The sequence below is a fragment of the Amaranthus tricolor genome, chromosome 12 (assembly GCF_026212465.1).
Source record: "Amaranthus tricolor cultivar Red isolate AtriRed21 chromosome 12, ASM2621246v1, whole genome shotgun sequence".
In the NCBI taxonomy this organism is placed as follows: Eukaryota; Viridiplantae; Streptophyta; class Magnoliopsida; order Caryophyllales; family Amaranthaceae; genus Amaranthus; species Amaranthus tricolor.
The window spans coordinates 18251161-18271356 of NC_080058.1; the positions used below are offsets into that span (position 1 = coordinate 18251161).

General features: G+C 38.7%; 1 protein-coding gene across 1 annotated transcript; it reads right to left on the minus strand.

The window, feature by feature from the left end:
- Positions 1–6311: 6311 nt before the first annotated feature.
- Positions 6312–6956, minus strand: LOC130828660 (uncharacterized). The gene has a single exon (XM_057694621.1). The coding sequence runs from the start codon at positions 6954–6956 to the stop codon at positions 6312–6314; it is 645 nt and encodes a 214-aa protein (XP_057550604.1).
- Between the last annotated feature and the right edge of the window lie 13240 nt (positions 6957–20196).

The following is a 20196-nucleotide window of genomic DNA, read 5'->3' on the forward strand; positions in this document are numbered from 1 at the left end:
CCGTCAAAGTGCTGCGGATAGAGAAACCCTGGCGGCCCTCACTTCTCACTGCCACGAACAGGAGGAGGAGCAGAAGAAGCTGAGGGAGGATCTTGAGGAGCTGCCGGTCCTAAGAGAAAATCTGGCTAAGTGTGGCGAACTAAAGGAGCGCTTAGTCAGCATAGAACAATGGCGAGAGAAGGCCAAGAAGCAGCTGGAGGAGACCGTGGCTAATTTATACGCGTTTTCAAACATGTCGGCCACCCTCGGCCACAAAATCGGGCACCTGATGGATATTCATGCCAGGCTGGTTCGACAAAACCAGTCACTTCTACGTCAGGTGTCTAATGATTCGGATAAATTCCAAACCTTGTTATCCGCGGCAAGAATATACAAGCTTTGCTTGGGTAGCAAGTCGCGGATGGCAAGGGATTGGTTGACCTCGGATGAGCCGGAGGCGTCGAGTTTCTTGGGGGCGCTGACCGCGGAGATGGTGGGCACCGGTACCATGATAAGTGATGAAAAATTCCGCCTGGCTGCCGCGGAGTTAGGCGTCGACTTCGATTCCCTCCTTAAGAAGGCAAACGAAAAGGGGGACGAAGCTTTGGCTAACCTAGCTCCGATTTTGGAGCGGGAGTCAGCGGTGCTGGTGGACCCCCATTGGGACATGGAAGAGGCAAGGGAGTGGTCGGAGAAAGTGGACCTTGCTGCTGAAAGGGAGGCCTTATGCCTTGATTTGGACAAACTCTCTCTTTCTCCCCTTCAGCCTCGGACGTCCCCGAGAACTTGACGCTCTCTAAGCTGGAGAGTTTGTGTTTAGATTTATCCAACCTGCTGATTGACGAGGGCAAAAACCTCCAAGGCTTATCCAGGGATTTATCCGAGATCGGAGTGTAGCCGTTTGACATAGAAGAATTTATAAGCTTCACTCCAAGCCTAGGCGAGGGAGCGGCGGGGTCCCCTCAACCATCGCCTCAAGATCCGGAGGGAGATGTAGACGCCTTCTTGGATGATATCTGATTTTGTAATATAAACTTGACATTTGTAATCAATCTTTTATAACTTTGAATGGAATCATATTTTTGTGCCGAATTATTCGTATGGTCAATGATTATTCTTGATATCAATGTATTGCGCTGTGTTTGGAGTATTTCCAGTTCCACTTCACAGGCCGCGGCTTCTTTCGACCAACAAGCTGGAAATAATTTTTTACTTGGAACAATTCCGATCTTGGGACCCCATTCGATGGGTCCGATTTATTGATGTCACGGCTGAGTGAAATTTACTTAGAATAATCTTGACAACTTCGACCTTGGGATCCCATTCTATGGGTCCGACTTATCGATGTCATGGCCAGGTGACCTTGAAGATTTACTTGGTCTAATTTTGAACTTAGGACCCCAAGCTGAGGGTCCGACTTGTCCATGTCACGGACAGGAAACATCAAGCTAAATTTTTACTTAGAATAATTTTGAACTTGAGAGCCCCATCTAAGGGTCCGACTTGTCGAGGTCACGGCTAGAAAACATCAAGCGAAATTTTTACTTAGAATAATTTTGAACTTAGGACCCCAATCTAAGGGTCCGACTTGTCGATGTCACGGTCAGGAAACATCAAGTGAAATTTTTACTTAGGAAAATTTTGAACTTGGGACCCCAATCTAAGGGTCCGACTTTTCGACGTAACTGAATTTAATAAGATTTGCAATATTACTAGAGGAAGTAGAATATAACTGAATACTTGTTGGAGCCGGATAATTCTGAAAAATGAAATATGTTTTATTGAAAAATGTAATGACAACGCGACTCATGCCGCGGGATAAAATACTACTGATTTTGAACAATGTAACAATGCCGCGGGATGAACTTGTGATTATGATGACATTAATGATCAGACTGGCCTCTTGCGAATCTTATTAAATGAAGTACTTTTTCAACTGATCTCCATTCCATGGGCGGGGTAGCTTCTTTCCTTGCATGTCTTCCAGCTCGAATGTTCCAAGTTTGATGACACGGACGATTTTGAACGGACCATCCCAGTTGGCTCCAAGCTTCCCTTTATCTACGATTTTCCCCGTGGCTTTGACTTTGCGTACGACGAAGTCCCCAACATGAATGTGTTTAGTTTTGACGAGTCGGTTGAAGCTGCGAATCATCTTTTGTTTCTGAGCCATGGACCTTAATAATGCATTCCCCCGTGTTTCTGGAAGCAGATCCAAGCTCTCCTTTTTCCTTTGTTCATTCTCGTCGTGTGAGTAGTAGGTAACCCTTGTGGAGGGTATGCCTATTTCTACTGGAAGCACTGCTTCGGACCCATATAAAAGAGAGAATGGGGTATGCCCTGTTGTTTCTTTGACGGTTGTACGGCTTGCCCATAGGATGCCGGGTAGATTTTCGTCCCAAGTACCTTTAACCCCTTCTATTTTCTTTTTGATATCGTTCAGGATCTCCTTGTTTGCTGATTCAACTTGCCCATTTGTTTATGGCCGAGATACGGAACTGAATCAGATTTGAATGCCAAATCTGTCGCAGTACTGTATCGTGTTTTTACTGACAAATTGTCTTCCATTGTCGGTAATGATCACACGAGGAATGTCGTATCTCGTGATGATATTTCGCCATATGAATTGACACACTTGTTTGTCCGTGATGGAGCTGAGGGGCTCTGCTTCCACGTACTTGGTGAAATAATCAATGGCCACTATAATGAATTTGCGTTGCCCCTTTGCGAAAGGGAAGGGGCCAAGGAGATCCATACCCCATTTATCGAACGGTAAGACGGCTTGCATGACGGACAGGTAGTTAGAGGGTTTCCTTCCTATCTTTGAGTGGTATTGGTATTCGGGACATCGCTTGACCAAGGTTTCCGCATCTTTCCTGAGAGAGGGCCAATAATATCCGCTTTTGAGAACTTTTCCAATGACAGTTCGTACTCCTTGATGTATACCACATCCGCCTTCATGTATTTCGCGAAGGATGTAGTTTCCTTCTTCAGGAGAAACACATTTTAAAAGGGGATGGGTATATGATTTTTTATAGAGCGTACCTTCGTGGAGCTCGAACCATCTGGCCTTCTTTTGAAGCACTTTGGCCTGATTCTCGTCATGGGGGAGCGTCTGATTTCGCAGAAATTCGATATATGGATCCATCCACATTTCTGATCTATCAATGGTGTTGACCATTGTTGGAATATGAAGAGATGATCAAAAGCAACAAGAGGGGGGGTGAATTGTTGTGTATTGAGTTTATACGTTTTTGCTCTAACTTGCGGAATTTTAGCAAACAAAATAAAACTTAAACTTAAGAAGCAAGAAATAAAAAGGAGACAAAGATTTTACGTGGAAACCTTCTTGGCCTAATAAGAAGGAAAAACCACGACCCCCCGGGATTTCAAAATTCTCACTATGTTTAGGCAATCAATTACAATTACACAAAACAATGTTTGCTTCACTTGAAGCTTCTCTACTCTAGGCCTAATTCTCTTTCTCTATTCTCCTTCTCTTTCTCTTCTCACGTTTCTCTTCTCTATTCCCTTAGACTTCCCACAAGTCTAATTACAACAAAACACTCATTAACCCTTACAAGGCCAATTCTCAAGAGATTAAAAATTAAAATAATTACTTAAGAAAAATATAATAAATTAATTGGCATTGGAAAACTGAAAATATTTTTCTTAAGATGATCTCCCTTTAATGGACACTCTTTTATTCTCTTGGATTCTCTTTGGTTCGAGCAAAGTCCCTTCTATTTATAGAGGGAACAGCCAGCAGTTTCCTCAGACATACCTCCCACTACCCCCACGTTCTCAAAACAAATGGTGGTGGAATTATGAAAATGTCCGACTGTTATTTGCTCAAAGAAAAATCAGTTTCCTTAATGCTAAAAATAGCATAGGAGTTTAAAACATAAGATCCTAAAAAATAGGAGATCTAAATCTAATAAAGAAAAAGTCTTGGGCTTTTTTAGAAAACCTAAAAATAGATTTGCCAATTAACTTACTAATTAATTTAAGCAATTAAATTAATTCTAAACCATTACATCAACTTAAAAACAGAAAATAATTAATTCGCAATTTTCCAGTCGATGCTATTCTCCAGACCTGCTACGTAGGAACAGCGTACTGTCTCCAGCTTCAACTTCAGTCAGAATGTTCATTTTTGGAATAGTAGATTGTACGTCTACTTTGAACATTATAACACTTATCTAACATCTTGGACATATTAAGACATGTACATCTTCCACGAACCAAGTCATAGGCTTCATCAACGATTCAAACTAAATCGGATATATACCTACAAAACAATCTCTAAAAATATGTTTGTTTATTTAAAAGTGAAGTCATCATCAAAACCTTAAGAGGCCAACAACCATGAGGTTGATACTGGGGTTTGGAAGAACTTCCCAGATAATATCGCGAGCTGCGGATGTTTCAGCTGAGCTGGCGAGTTTTGCCAGGGAATCGGCTTGTGCGTTTTGAGATCTTGGGATATGGACCAATGTGAATTTGTCGAATTTCTTGAAAAATTCTTTTACTTGTTGCAAGTACATCTTCATGCCATCATCTTTGGCCTCGAATTCTCCATTCACTTGTCCGACTATTAGCTGGGAGTCAGAAAAAGTGGATAATACTTTCGCCCCTGCTTCATGGCAGATTTTGAGCCCCATGAGTAATGCTTCGTATTCCGCTTCATTATTAGAGGCCGCGAACTCGAATCTGACCGCTCTTTCTATACGGACCCCGGCAGAAGACATGATCAGCAGCCCAGCTCCGCTTGCTGATTGTGTCGAGGATCCATACACATATAACTTCCATTCTTGATTAGGCTCAGGATGTTGTGGGATAGTGCTTTAGGCGATGAAGTCCGCCAAGGCTTGTGCTTTGATCGCTGTTCGTGGTTCGTATTCGATGCCGAAATCTGCAAGTTGATTAGCCCAATCAGTGATGCGGCTTGATTTGTTTTTTCCTTTCAGAATCTTTTTCACGGGTTGGCTGGATCTGACGATGATCTGGTGGGATTGGAAGTATGGTTTCAGTTTTCTGCTCGCCATCACGATTGCAAATAAGACCTTTTCTACTTCGCTATAGTTTCCCTCAGATCCTCGAAAGGCGTGACTCACATAGTATACGGGGAAAATCTTCTTTTCTCTTTTGGCGATCAGTACTCCTGACAGAGAGTATTCGGAGACCGAAACGTATAAGACCAGCTTTTCCCTGTTGTATGGTGAAACCAGTTTCGGCAAAGAGGACAAGTGCTCTTTCAACTGCTGGAAGGATTCTTCGGCTTCTCTTGTCAATTAGAACTTGCTTTGCTTGAGGGTTTTGAAGAAGGGGAAACATCTGTCCGCGGACTTTGATAGAAACCTTCCCAAGGCAGCTATGCATCCTGTTAGCTTTTGAACTTCTTTTACGGATCCCGGGGACTTCATGTCCCGGATTGCCTGTATCTTGTCAGGGTTGGCTTCTATTCCTCTTTCGTCAATAAGGAAACCAAGGTATTTCCCACCGGTGACTCCAAACACGCACTTTTCAGGGTTGAGTCTCATTTGATGTTTCTGGAGGGTGTTGAACGTCTCACGTAAGTCCGCGGCATGTTGGGACGCCTGCTTACTTTTTGTGATCATATCGTCCACGTATACTTCCAAGTTTCGGCCTATCTGAGATTGGAAGACCTTATTGACCATTCTCTGGTAAGTAGCTCCAGCATTCTTTAGCCTGAAGGGCATAACTTTGTAGCAGTATACTCCGGCATTCGTAATGAAGGCCGTATGTGGCTGGTCTTCTATGGCCAAGGAAATCTGGAGGTAGCCGGCGTTAGCATCCATGAAACTCGGTAGAGCGTGGCCTGCAGTGGAATCTACCAAACGATCTATTTTAGGAAGAGGATAATCGTCCTTGGGCAGGCCTTATTCAGATCCGTGAAGTCAACGCACATCTCCACTTGCCATTCGATTTTTTCACGAGGACGACGTTTGAGAGCCAATCGGAGTACTTGCATTCTTTGATGAATCCAGCTCTCAGCAATTTCTCCACTTCTTCTCGAGCGGCCTCTATCCGCTCTCTTCTTTGATGTCACAGCTTTTGCTTCACGGGTTTGTAGCCTGGTTTTATATCAAGTTTATGGCACATGACACTTGTAGGGATGCCAGGCATTTCTTCCGTGGAAAAAGCAAAGACGTCGCGGAACTCAGTAAGAGTTTCCATGATATCTTGACTCACCGGGCCAGGGAGGTCCTTCCCTATTTTGATGCGTTTTCCTTCGAATATGTCCACCTCTTCGTATCGCTCTACGGGGCGAGGCCTTTCTTGTGTGTTGGGGTTCTCCGGATACACGCTCATGACACTGGGGGACTCTTCTTCCTTTTCCCTTTTGGATGGGGTGATGGAAGTTCCTCGTTTAGGGTGTTGATGAGGCATTGGCATGCCGTCACCTGATCCCCTTTGAGGATACCCACTCGTCCATCATCCCGCTCGAATTCTAGTAAGAGTTGATGAGGGAAGATTGCGGCTTTGATCTTGTTGATGAGCGGAAGCCCCATGACAGCGTTGTAGGGAAAGGTGAGATCCACCACCGTGAATCGTATGGGCATGGTTCTGCTTTCATATCTTTCCCCCACCCGCACGGGGAGAATGATCGTGCCTAGGGGGATGACTTGACTTCCCCCAAACCCAATCAGTGGTTTGTCAACGGGTTGTAAGTGCTTTTCTTCGAACTTCATTTTTCTTAGGCACTCCATTGTTGTGTGATCAGCCGTGCTTCCGGTATCTACGAGTACCCTCTTGACTTTCATTTGCCCGATTTTGAGGGTGACCACTAGAGGGTCAGTATGGGGTTGTTGCAGCGTTTGGGAGGTCGTGGCATCGAACCTCATGATCGGTGCACTTGATGAGGCTTTCGGGGGCCCTTTTAGCAGAGTGTGGACACTATTTCTTGCAGCGCGGATGGTAGGATATTCTTCAGTGTATCCTCCAAAAATCATGTTGATAGTTCCTTGAGTGTTGGAACTGTCGCGCCTGGCCTCATTCCTTTTGGGGATCTGCGTCTTTGATTCCATGGCCTTCTTTCTGCTTCTCCTCCAGCATGGTAGTCCTTCCGGTTGATGAACCTGGACAACTTTCCCTCATTGGCCAATTGATGTAGGATACGTTTGAGTTCGCGGCATTGGGCCAAAGTGTGGCCGTGCTCTTTGTGGTAGTCACACCATAAATTATAGTTGCGTCTATCAGAGGGGGTGGCCGTAGGAGGTGGAGTTGGCAATTGATCCCTGATGGCGAAGAATATATCCTTCCTGTTCCGGTTGAATAGCGGATCATTGCCTCCATCTAACAGATTCCGCGTCCTAGGCTCCCCTTCAGTGACATATACGTGTCTGGATCGTGGGGGCCCCATGTCTAACGGGGGTTCTGGACGACGCGGCAAGTAGTTTCTTTCCCTCCTTGACGGATGTTCCTCTCTGCTCCTTGAGGAATAATTGGATGTGAGATCCTTCTTATCCGACCTTCGTTTCTTAGGATCATGTGCCTGGCATATTTCGGATGCCGTGACATAGCTTTGGCATTGCTTCATGGCCTCCGCGTATGTCTTTACTTGGCTCTCGACCAGCTAGAACTTCAGCCTCTGAGCCTTCATTCCGTTGATCAGGGCGTTTAATGCAACTGACTCTTCCAAATCAGTTACTTCCAGCACCGCCTCATGAAACTTTTTCAAGTATGATGATATAAACTCTCCTTCCAGTTGCGTGATGCTGAGCAAATGGAAGTTCGTTTTCTCCTGCTTTCTGGATGCTACAAAGTGGCCCAGGAACTTGCCTTCCAGTTGGGCAAAGTTGTGGATACTTCCTCCTGGAAGGGAGGTATACCACGTTAGAGCTACTCCCGTAAGAGTAGTTGGGAAGAACTTGCACCACAATGACGGGTCAGTGGTATACAGCAGCATCTGGTTTTTGTAGGCCATCAGGTGTTCCTCTGGGCAGGATGTCCCATCGAAGGTCGCCATGTTTGGGATCTTTATTTTCCCGTTGTTGGGAGTATTTAGTAACCCCGAAGCCAGTGGAGAGATTATTGGTATGAGATTTTCAGGAAGGCTACTTTTGCTGGCCTCATTGCGCGGCATAGTAATGTGGCGGCTAGTACCCGCGGTTTGTGCCTTCATTCTTTCTTCCCTCCTTTTATCCACCAGCGATTGGACGCTTTCAGACGCCCTTTGTTTCTTGCTTTCTAGGAATGTACGGGCGTCTTGAGAGGCGGTTTTAGATTTGCCATCTTGTGGATCCGTCTTGTGGAGGTTTGTGAGGGTCTTGGATCTCTCCCGCCTCCTCTTATTGCGTCTACTGGAGTGGGAAGTCCTCGAGTTCTCATCTTGAGATTCATGAAACTTTGGTATCTCTTGATGGGGTTTGATTCGCTCCTGCAAGTTTTTTATTTGGTCCGCCATGTTTTCTAACACTCGTTGTTGAGTAGGAGTATTATTTATGACGGCGCGGAGTTGTTCAGAGAAAGCGGCAGTGAGGTTTCGTGCTAACATGTCCAGATCACGACGAGTCACTGCTTGATTATTAACGTGACCAGCGGAAGTGTCTGTATCTGTGCTGTGCACGGTGGCAGTTTGAGTCGGATTTTTCTTAGGAGCCATGACTTCTTATTCTAATCCCCACAGACGGCGCCAAACTGTTTCGGTAATGAAACGAGAAAATGGGAAACACTTGAAATACCGTTAGTAGAAGTGTTATCAAGAGCGGCGATTCGTGGAAGGAAGCGACTTGAATTCCTGCAAAACAACACGTTAGCCTTGTCCGGGGAGTGATCTCCCGGAAAACCCCTCCGACGCTCAAGTTAGAACGTGGATATGAGAATATGGAGTAGATGATTATAAATTGAATGCAAGAGGATGTCGTGGTTGATGTTACTGGAATTTTGGTAGGCTAATGAACTGGAGTATGAGTAAGGATACTTAAGAGGATTATTTTCAGATGTCCCCCTCCTCTCTGATGGTTGTCCCTATTTATAATGGTGAAGGAGGAAGTTACTTCAGAGAGGAGAGGTTGAAGATCATGGGAGCAGTGGACAGTTGCCAGCCTTGGAAGAAGGATAACCAAGCAATGAGGGAGAGTGGGAAGTTGGGTCAAACAGGAGGTTATTTTGCTGGAGGGAGGTTAGGGTATTTGGAGGTAACTAGCCTATGGGCCTCTCAAGGTAGATAAGGAATTCAGACAAAGGCCCATTGTCCGAAAGTCAAGGTCAATCCAGAAGGTCAAAGGTCATTAAGGTAAAATGACATTAATAATTTAAACAAATAAATAAGTTAAGTAAGTGATACCATGACACATAAATATATAACAAAATCTTTCATAGCAATTTTAATTATGGGTACATAGTCATATTATTATTATTTTAAAATAGTGTTTACGTGGTAGAGAATCAATACTAATATATAAGTTGTTAATTATAATGTGTGGAAAAACTCACATCAAACTTAGAAAAAATAAATAAATAATTACAACTTTATTGAATCTAATATGCGCTAAAAAAGTTGCTTATATTAAAGCAATTAAGTCCATTAAATTCACATTTTACGAACACTTTTAGAGTCAAGCCTATTAAAACACATTTTACAAACAATCGCGTTACACAAGGATGATATGGATATGCGACTAATTGGGGCATGATAGAGTCAAGCCGAATCTATAAATTTTTGTGACTGGGTTGAACATCATACTAACATGTTGCCCTATAATTCAAGTGTATAAGCGTAAATTGAACGGATATGTCCTTGGACATTTCCGACAATTACTAAATATATATATATATAGGATATTTATAAAGATAATAAAGTTAATTATTATTAGTAATTATATTTACTTGCTAGAGAATAAATATAATTGGTGGGTCAATAATAATTGGACCACAACTAATATAATTAATCCTATAAGGTCTTACAAAAGAATCAATTGAACGATAGATGACTGGCCCATTAGAAGTATGGGTTTTGTGATCCAATTAGGTTAACAAAAGAATCAAATTCTTTTGACCTAGGTCATGAGTATTATATAAGGAGAGAATATGAGTAATAAAGGTGATGAAAAGAGTCAGCAACTTTGAGACTCTTCTTCTTCACCATACTCTCTATAAACCAGTAAAAGCAAGAGTAACATATACTCTTCCGTTCTAGCAAACGTTGGTATTCAATTGATTCTGGTAGACTAAATAGAGGAGCAACGTTTGAGGCTCTATAGATTATCTTACCGCGCTTATTCTTGAGGACTTCACGCTACAAAGGTAATATAATCTTATTCTTTTATATGATTCATGTGTCTGGTTATGTTTATGATCTTGAGATAGATGTTAGGGAAGTGTTTCCTGAAATTTCGCTTATTACGCATCTATGGAATCCCAACAATGGTATCAGTTTAGCCTAATTCATAATATTCATATGATCTTGATTTCTCTGAAAGTTGAACAACTTTTTTTTTTGTTCATATATTTGTATGAAGATTCGAAATTTTGTGGTTATTGTCTTGGGGCTTTGATTATTCACGAAATCCAAACAATGAATTGTTAAAACACAAAATTTGTTCATTGTTATTGTGTTTTTCGTAATGGAATTCAAGTGTTTTGGATCGAAAATGCTTATACCCTATTTTTTTCCCCAATTCAATTTTAATTGTTAAAACACAAAATTTGTACAATTGGATTGTAATTTAAATGCGAACAACTTGTTTTTCCTGAAATTTGAAGCAATTCATGCACAAAGATTGTACATCGATTCGAATTTGTTCGCATTCATCAAAAAAAAAAAGAGAAACAAAAACCGGATGTGAATGTGCAGGCCACGGGCTGGTGGCTATGGTGGCCGGAGGCGCAGCTGCATGGCGCGGCAGTAGTGACAGTTGAATGACAGCAGGCTGGTGGCGCAGAGCAGTAGCCGCCTCTGTTTTGCCTGAAATAGAGCTTTGGGCTGCTGCAGTGCTGCTGGGTTGTTTTCCTTGCGGCTGCTGCTTGTTTGAAATATTTTTTTTATTTTTTTATTTTTTTATTTTTTTTTTTGGGAATGCTCTAAAAATAGTCTCACTTAAATTAGTTAAGTTTAACTAAAATTAAAGGATATTTTATATGCTCTTAAAATAGTCTCACTTAAATTAGTTAAGTTTGACTAAAATTAAAGGATATTTTATATGCTCTTAAAATAGTCTCACTTAAATTAGTTAAGTTTGACTAAAATTAAAGGATATTTTATATGCTCTTAAGATAGTCTCACTTAAATTAGTTAAGTTTGACTAAACATAAAGGGTATTTTATATGCTAATTGTTATGACCATTTAGTTTGATATATTGCATTGTTAATGCCGTTTATATTATTTGATATTATTTTGACATGTTATGACTAGTATGGCCCAAAACAAATATTTATATATAAAATTAGGATAGTATATACGATCTGCGAATCGTTTGTTTTGAATGTAATTATATACGATCTGCGAATCGTTTGTTTTGAATGTTATTAAATACGATCTGCGTATCGTTAATTTTGTATTTTTTTTTTATTCAAAGTATGTAATTACAAATGAAAGGAGTTTCAAGGAAGGTGATCAATGGAGATTCATGGAAGCTTCATGAAGATTAGTTTTTTTTTTTAGGGGCCATACTAGATCATTTTTTATTCATGCTTTTATTTGCTTTGAGCGCTTATTTTATTTTGATCTTTGCTTGCATAAGTTTATGAATTGGTTAAGTATGCTATGTGTTCACTTAATATTAACCATGTTTATTAACTTGAATCCCCATAAATAATATTGAGTTTTATTGTTTTTCCAAACAACACCTATAAGCCTTTGATAATGAGTAATACATTCTGCCAAAGCGAGGTATTGCTCATAATTCTTGGGATATGGGGTAAATTTTTATTTGAAAATTTACATGTTCATTTTTGGTTTCACTCAACAAAATCATCAAAAAACAAAGTTTTGGGTTTTGAAACTAAGAGATAGGATTGAAAAAAGGATTATTAATCTATCTACTAAGAGTTATAATTAGTTATAATTAGTAAAACGTTTACTTACCTTAACTACTATAGTTAAAGGCAGGGCCAAAGTCCGTTTGACTATAGTGGGAGAGGATCTTAGTTATTATTTATTCAAAAGGGGATTTTAAATTTGAATAAATTATTAAACTTGTTTAATTACTGCTTATTGATAGACTATTAATTTTGCTTTATTACATTGTTGTAGAAATCATGTCTGGTTCAACTAACAACAACACTCCTGCTTTTAACTTGCGTTATGTCTTGGAAAAAGACAAATTGAATGCAAACAACTTCCTTGAATGGGAAATGGCTGTGAGAATTGTTCTCAGAGCTGAAGGAAGGGAAGGTGTTCTTGACACTCCACTCCCTGAACCCCTGCCAGAAACTGCAACAGTTGCAGAAAAAAGAGCTAGACAAAATCTCGAGGCCAATTCTGTGCAAGTAACATGTCTGATGCTTGCTTGCATGGAACATGATTTTCAAAAACGTTTTAACAATCTTGATGCCTACACAATAATCCAGCAACTTAGAACAATGTTCGAAAAGAATGCTCGATTAGAGATATTTGAAGCTAATTGTAAACTTTTGGAATGCAAACTGGGCAAGGGAAAACCCGTCGGACCCCATGTGTTCGCCTTGATAGAGCATTTTCAAGTCATGGAAAAGTTGGGTTTTGCTTATCCTAAAGAGCTGGCCACTGATATTGTGATCAGATCCTTGCCAGAAACTTTTGATGCTTTCAGATTAAATTTTTATATGCAAGGAGGGGAAGCAACCTTGCCAGAATTGCATGGTATGCTTGTTCAGCTTGAAAGGAGCTTACCTACTGAACCTGCACTGCAAGATGTGCTCATGGTCAGAAAGAATAAAAAGTTCAAGAAGAAAGGGGCTCCTAAATGGAATGGCAATGGAAAGGTAGTTACCACTAATGCCTCTTCCAAACCAAAGGCTACTCCAAAGGCTAAAGTAGCAGCACTACATGAGTGCTACCGCTGCCACAAGATTGGCCATTGGAAGAGGAACTGCCCCGTCTATCTGGAAGAAAAAAAGTCTGGTGCTTTATCTTCAGGTATATATGTTATTGAAATTAATTTAGCGACTTCGGCTTCTTGGGTATTTGATACTGCTTGTGGGTCTCACATTACTAGTAATGTGCAGGGTCTAAAAAGAAGTAGAAGCTTGAGCAAAGGTGAGGTGGATCTCCGAGTCGGAAATGGAGCAAGAGTTGCTGCTTTAGCTATTGGAGTTTATATTTTAACATTACCCTCTGGTTTAATTTTAGAACTAAATAATTGTTATTATGTTCCTGCCATCACCAAGAACATTATTTCAATTCCGGTTTTGGACACGGAAGGTTTTTCATTTACTATTAAGAATAGTTGTTGTTCTACGTATTTAAATGATATGTTCTATGTTTCAGCTAAATTATTAAATGGGTTGTATGTGCTAGACTTAGAAACTCACATCTATAACATAGACAGCAAGAAACGTAAAACAAATGATTCAAACCCCACTTACCTATGGCATTGTCGATTAGGCCACATAAGTTCAAAACGCATAGAAAAACTTCATAAAGATGGAATTCTAAAATCATTTGATTTTGAATCATTTGGTGTTTGTGAGTTTTGCTTGATGGGGAAAATGAGAAAATCACCTTTCACAGGTACAAGTGAAAGGGCCAATGACCTCTTAGCTCTCATACATACTAATGTATGTGGACCTATGAGTACCATGGCTCGGGGTGGTTACAGCTACTTTATAACCTTTACTGATGATGTAAGCATATATGGATATGTTTACCTCATGAGACATAAGTGGGAGTCTTTTGAAAAGTTCAAGGAATATCAAAATGAAGTAGAGAACTAAATTGGAAAGAAAATAAAAGCATTACGATCCGATCGTGGTGGTGAATACTTGTCTCACGAGTTTGATGATCATTTGAAAAAACGAGGCATACTCTCACAATTAACTCCACCAGGAACACCACAATGGAATGGCGTCTCTGAGAGGAGGAATCGAACTCTATTAGATATGGTTCGATCAGTGATGAGTCTTGCTGATCTTCCTATTTCATTTTGGGGATTTGCATTGGATACAGCTGCATTCACACTTAATAGAGCACCTACCAAAGCAGTTGAAAAGACACCATATGAGATGTGGACGGGAAATGCTCCAAAGTTGTCTTTTCTAAGGATTTGGGGTTGCGAAGCTTATGTAAAACGTTTAATATCTGATAAACTAGCAACTAAATCTAACAAATGTCTTTTTGTGGGTTACCCAAAACAGACAAAGGGATACTACTTCTACAACCAAAGCGAAAACAAAGTATTTGTTGCTCTCAATGTCGTCTTTCTAGAACAGGAATTTATTTCTAGAAAAACAAGTGGGAGTAATGTATATCTCAAAGAAGTTCGAGATGAGCAACAAATGGATAAGGTTAACACCTCATCAGAGGCGCCCCAGCATGATAATGCGCAGGAGGAAATGCATTCAACGCACTTACCTCCTACCACCCCAAGTGGAGAAAATCCATGCGAAGTCACTCTACCTAATGAGGCAGAAACTTCTCTTGTTGTTCCCCTACGTAAGTCTAGTAGGACAATAATTCCGTCAAGAAGATATATAGATTTCCTTTTGATAGAAAACTCTGAAATAACCATGTTAGAATCAGAAGAGCCTACTAATCACAAAGATGCTTTGGAGAGTCCTGACTCCGAAAAATGGCTTGAAGCCATGAATTCTGAAATGGATTCCATGTCTGAAAATCAAGTATGGGACTTGGTTGATCTGCCTGATGGGGTAAAACCCATTGGATGCAAATAGATTTTCAAACTGAAAACAGACAAGGATGGAAACATTAGTGTTTTCAAAGCAAGGTTGGTAGCAAAAGGTTTCAAACAAATTCATGGCATAGACTATGATGAAACTTTTTCTCCAGTAGCCATGCTGAAATCCATTAGGATAATCCTTGCGATAGCTGCCTTTCATGACTTTGAAATATGGCAAATGGACGTCAAAACTGCCTTTTTGAATGGGTTCTTAAAAGAGGATGTGTACATGACACAACCACAAGGTTTTGAAGATCCGAAAAATCCAAGGAAGGTATGCAAGCTTAAGAGATCCATTTATGGATTGAAGCAAGCATCAAGGAGTTGGAACCTCAGATTTGATGAGGCAGTCAAAGAGTTTGGTTTTCTTAGAAATGAAGAGGAATCTTGTGTATACAAGAAGTTAAGTGGGAATAATATCACTTTTCTGGTCTTGTATGTAGATGACATACTCCTCATTGGGAATGACAAAAATATACTTGAGTCGGTCAAGCAATGGCTTAAAAGTCATTTCTCTATGAAAGACCTGGGAGAGGCTGAGTACATACTGGGAATAAAGATCTATAGGGATAGATCGAGGAGACTTATTGGACTAAATCAAGAGACTTACATAGATAAGATTCTCACAAAGTTCAAAATAGAAAGCTCCAAAAGAGGGTTTATTCCTATGCAACATGGCATTAAACTTTGCAAGACTATGTGCCCATCGAGTTCAGAAGAGTTCAAGCGTATGAATAATGTTCCTTATGCTTCTGCAATAGGATCAATCATGTACGCTATGATATGTACTCGACCAGATGTTGCATTTGCTTTGAGTATGTGCAGCAGATACCAGTCCAATCCAGGAGATGCACACTGGATAGCAGGGAAAAATATCCTCAAGTACTTAAGAAGGACAAAGGATAAATTTCTGGTATATGGCGGAGCTAATGAGTTATTTGTCACTGGATACACTGATGCAAGCTTCCAAACTGACAAAGATGACTTCCGATCCCAATTTGGTTTCATATTTTGTCTGAATAGAGGAGCTGTGAGCTGGAAGAGCTCCAAGCAGAGTTCAGTTGCAGATTCTACAACAGAGGCTGAGTACATAGCAGCAGCTGAAGCAGCAAAAGAGGCTGTTTGGATTAAAAAGTTCGTTAGTGAACTGGGTGTGGTTCCTAGCATTGAGAATGGCATCAAGTTGTATTATGATAATGAAGGTTCTATTGCTCAATCCAAAGAACCTAGATCTCACCAAAAATCTAAACATGTTGAAAGAAAATTCCATCTTATTCGAGAAATTGTTGGAAGACAGGATGTAATAATAAGTAGAGTTGATACCACGGATAACATAGCAGATCCGTTGACTAAACCACTCCCTCAGCCGAAGCATGAGAGTCATACTAGGTCCATGGGGCTTAAGCATATAGGAGAATGTCTTTAAGTTGTTTACTTCATGTTTACAATTATAAAGAATTTTGTTTACCATATGTTTGGGATGTTTATCAATAATATAAATAGTTTGTTTCTTATTTAATTGCTTGGTTTAGTATTAAATAAAATGTCTATATAATGTGTGTTTTCAATAGGATTATTGGAAACGTTTCGATAATGGAACCCTATAAGTGAACTGAAATCACAATTTATCTAATGTCCCTAATCTAAATCACTTAATTGGACATAAGAGGTTTATTAAAGATTAGCATATAATTAATTGATAGCTCGGTTCCATGGGCTATGGAAACATGAAGATGTTTAATTAATTATATGGATGCATGCCTGATGCATTGAGACTTGACCTAATCTGATTCTAAAGGGTAGAATCAAACCCTTATATTTAGTGGATTCCTTAGACATGAGTATGCCTTAATCACTACAAAATAATTAGTTTAACCTTGACGCTGTTAAACGTCGTGCTGTAATAGGAGGCTATAAAGGCAGTGATCAGGTGGGCTAAGAATTGAGTGGGAGTTATGGTCATACAAGAATGAATAAATCCTCCTATGTGATAGGGTTGGTGTGTAGGCCTCTTGATGAGCAAGAATTGAAAATAGCATGGCCATGCGGAATAAGATTAAGTGGTTAATCCTTAGTTGAACAATTCGAACTCAGAGATCAAGAAACATAATTTGAGAAATAACACAGTGTTGTCAAATTTCACATTAAGTGGCTTAAGGAATTTATAATTGTGCAATTGTCTTCGGACAAGTGGGAGATTGAAGGGATATGTCCTTAGACATTTCCGACAATTACTAAATATATATATATAGAATATTTATAAAGATAATAAAGTTAATTATTATTAGTAATTATATTTACTTGCTAGAGAATAAATTGGTGGGTCAATAATAATTGGACCACAACTAATATAATTAATCCTATAAGGTCTTACAAAAGAATCAATTGAACGATAGATGACTCAGGCCCATTAGAAGTATGGGTTTTGTGATCCAATTAGGTTAACAAAAGAATCAGATTCTTTTGATCTAGGTCATGAGTATTATATAAGAAGAGAATATGAGTAATAAAGGTGATGAAAAGAGTCAGCAACTTTGAGACTCTTCTTCTTCACCATACTCTCTGTAAACCAGTAAAAGCAAGAGTAACATATACTCTTTCGTTCTAGCAAACGTTGGTATTCAATTGATTCTGGTAGACTGAATAGAGGAGCAACGTTTGAGGCTCTATAGATTATCTTACCGCGCTAATTCTTGAGGATTTCACGCTACAAAGGTAATATAATCTTATCCTTTTATATGATTCATGTGTCTGATTATGTTTATGATCTTGAGATAGATGTTAGGGAAGTGTTTCATGAAATTCCGCTTATTACGCATCTATGGAATCCCAAGATAAATAATTATCATCATCATCCTATCCAGTATATCCTACTCATAGAAGAACTATAGACAGGGTATGGGGAGGGAAGGACAGCGGCAACTCATACCCATAAAGGAGAGCGCGACCAAAAGAGTCCCCGGCTCGAGAAAAATAGGAGACGTAGCTACAGGGGAAAGATAAAAAAAAAAGATAAAAAAAAGAAGATAAAAAACAAAAATGCATTTAAATAAATAAATAAAATAAATAAGCTTAAATAATCAATGTAGATTATATTGGATTGAAGTTAACTCTTAAATTAGACTTATATAATCACCTCTAGTAATGCGAGAAACAAGCTTTTATGATTTGGAATTAAAGTTTTATCATTATAAATTGATATATCGTTGCTTAATAAAATTCTTTTTAATTAATTGAATGATGAGCATCATAAATGAAGCAAAACCATTTTGGTGCCACTATAAAGTGTTACACATAACAAGGACAAGAACAATGATGTAGTGAGGGAATATGAGTTCATAGGAGTGAATGAGAAGCCAAAAAAGGGACAGGTTGTTTTGAAAGAGATCGATGGAAGAGTGATGGCCTAAGGCACACAACCCTAATTGAGTGGAAAACAATTTGGGTACATTTACGGATTTTTATTTTTATTTTTTTTTATTATATACTAACCACCTCTTAAATCGGATGGTAGATCTCCTTTCTCCTATGCAAACAATCCAACCTGGCTACGTATGTGGGGACATGGCTTTTAATTAGCTAAACTACAAAAACCCCACAACTATATTTAATTACCCTATTATTTAATTATTTGGGATAATACTAATTTTCTAGGTCATGTCTCCCACAAGTACCTATAGGGTGGACCAGATTTAGGATTATTTTCAGTGATATTATTAATTTCTCTTACATATTTACTAACTAGAAAATTACCAAACTTTAAAAGTCTGGTATAATTTAAAAAATTATAATATTTTTCTTATAAATTTGTATCTTAAATTCTTAACACATGGAGTACTATGTAATTTATTAGTGAGATCCTTAATTTTTTACGGCCTTCACCAATATTATTAAATTCTCTTAGAAAGTCACAAGTAGAAAATTAGCAAATTTTTTAATATACAATAGGTCTCTTGAAAGACCTTCTCTTTGAGAGACAGGTCTTAAAGTCAACACAATTTACAAAAACATCTACCTACTACACGCACGTACTTTAGAAAAACACCTACTATAATTTTTAGTTGGTATTTTAAACTAGTTTTTGTAGGCATTTAAACTAGTTTTATTAGGTATTTTTACATATTAAAGTAGGCATTTTAAACAAGTTATAATAAGTATTTTGCATGCTGAATTAGACATATAAATACCTACAACACATAACATAAACTCCTACACCAAATAACCTAAACATCTACAACACATAATATAAACTCCTACAGCACATAACATACATACCTACAATAAATAACTTAAATATCTACAACACATAACAAAAATACCTACATCACATAACAAAAACACCTACAAAAAATAATCTAAACACCTACAGCACATAACCTAAACCCTTACAGTTACCCAAACAGCTACAACACATAACACCTACTTGACAACTTCAGCATGCTAAAAGCACCTACTTGGCATATTATGAACCCCTACTTGACGTACCCTAAATGCCTACTTAAGGGATCCTAAATCCCCACCGAGATAGAGTACAGTTACACTATATTTTCTTTTTTTATTTTTAAAAAATCTAATTGGACCGTCTCTTTTAAAGACGGTGTCTCAGAACATTTATGTTTGATATAAAGGTCAGTAAATTTAATCAAGTGAATATATCGTACCAATTTCATTTCTTTTAAAGTTAATAAATTCATATAAAGAAGAATTAGCGAAAATTAGTTGGTATTCCCATCAAGGGGGAACAACTAATTTTCAGCCATTCAAAGGTTATTGATGAATTATTTGCAGGTTCCCCAAAAAAAAATTTTCAATTACCTAGATTAAATTAGTTTGGATTATCATTATACTTCTTTACGTTTCACAAATTTTGCTATATTTTTCATTTTAAACCTTCATATAAAATTTACTATATTTAAATTTTTTGCCAAAACGCAAAGTCATTCATTAAGCCTCATCTACACATTGAAAAAATTTTTTATCTCTTCCACACATTAATTTCACTTTCCCATATACTACACATTTTTTTAAGCCATTTTTAATCAATTTATTAATTTTTAAAAATTTGCTCAAATGTTTTCTTTAGAGCAATTACTATTGGTATATATATAACAAAACCATAAAGTCATATGAAAGTAAATTTCAAATTTTCAATATATCAATTAAGAGTACTGCACGAGTTTCATACCAAAAAGATATTTATGACAAATGACTCACTCAAGCAACATTCTATACGTTATGACTGTGTTTCTACTAATGAAGAATTTTAGAGTTGATTTTAGCCTTACGATTAGTCTACTTCAAAACATTTGTAGAAATTTTGAAGAAATAAAAAGAATTGAAGAAATAAAAAGAATTGAAGAAATAGGCACACAT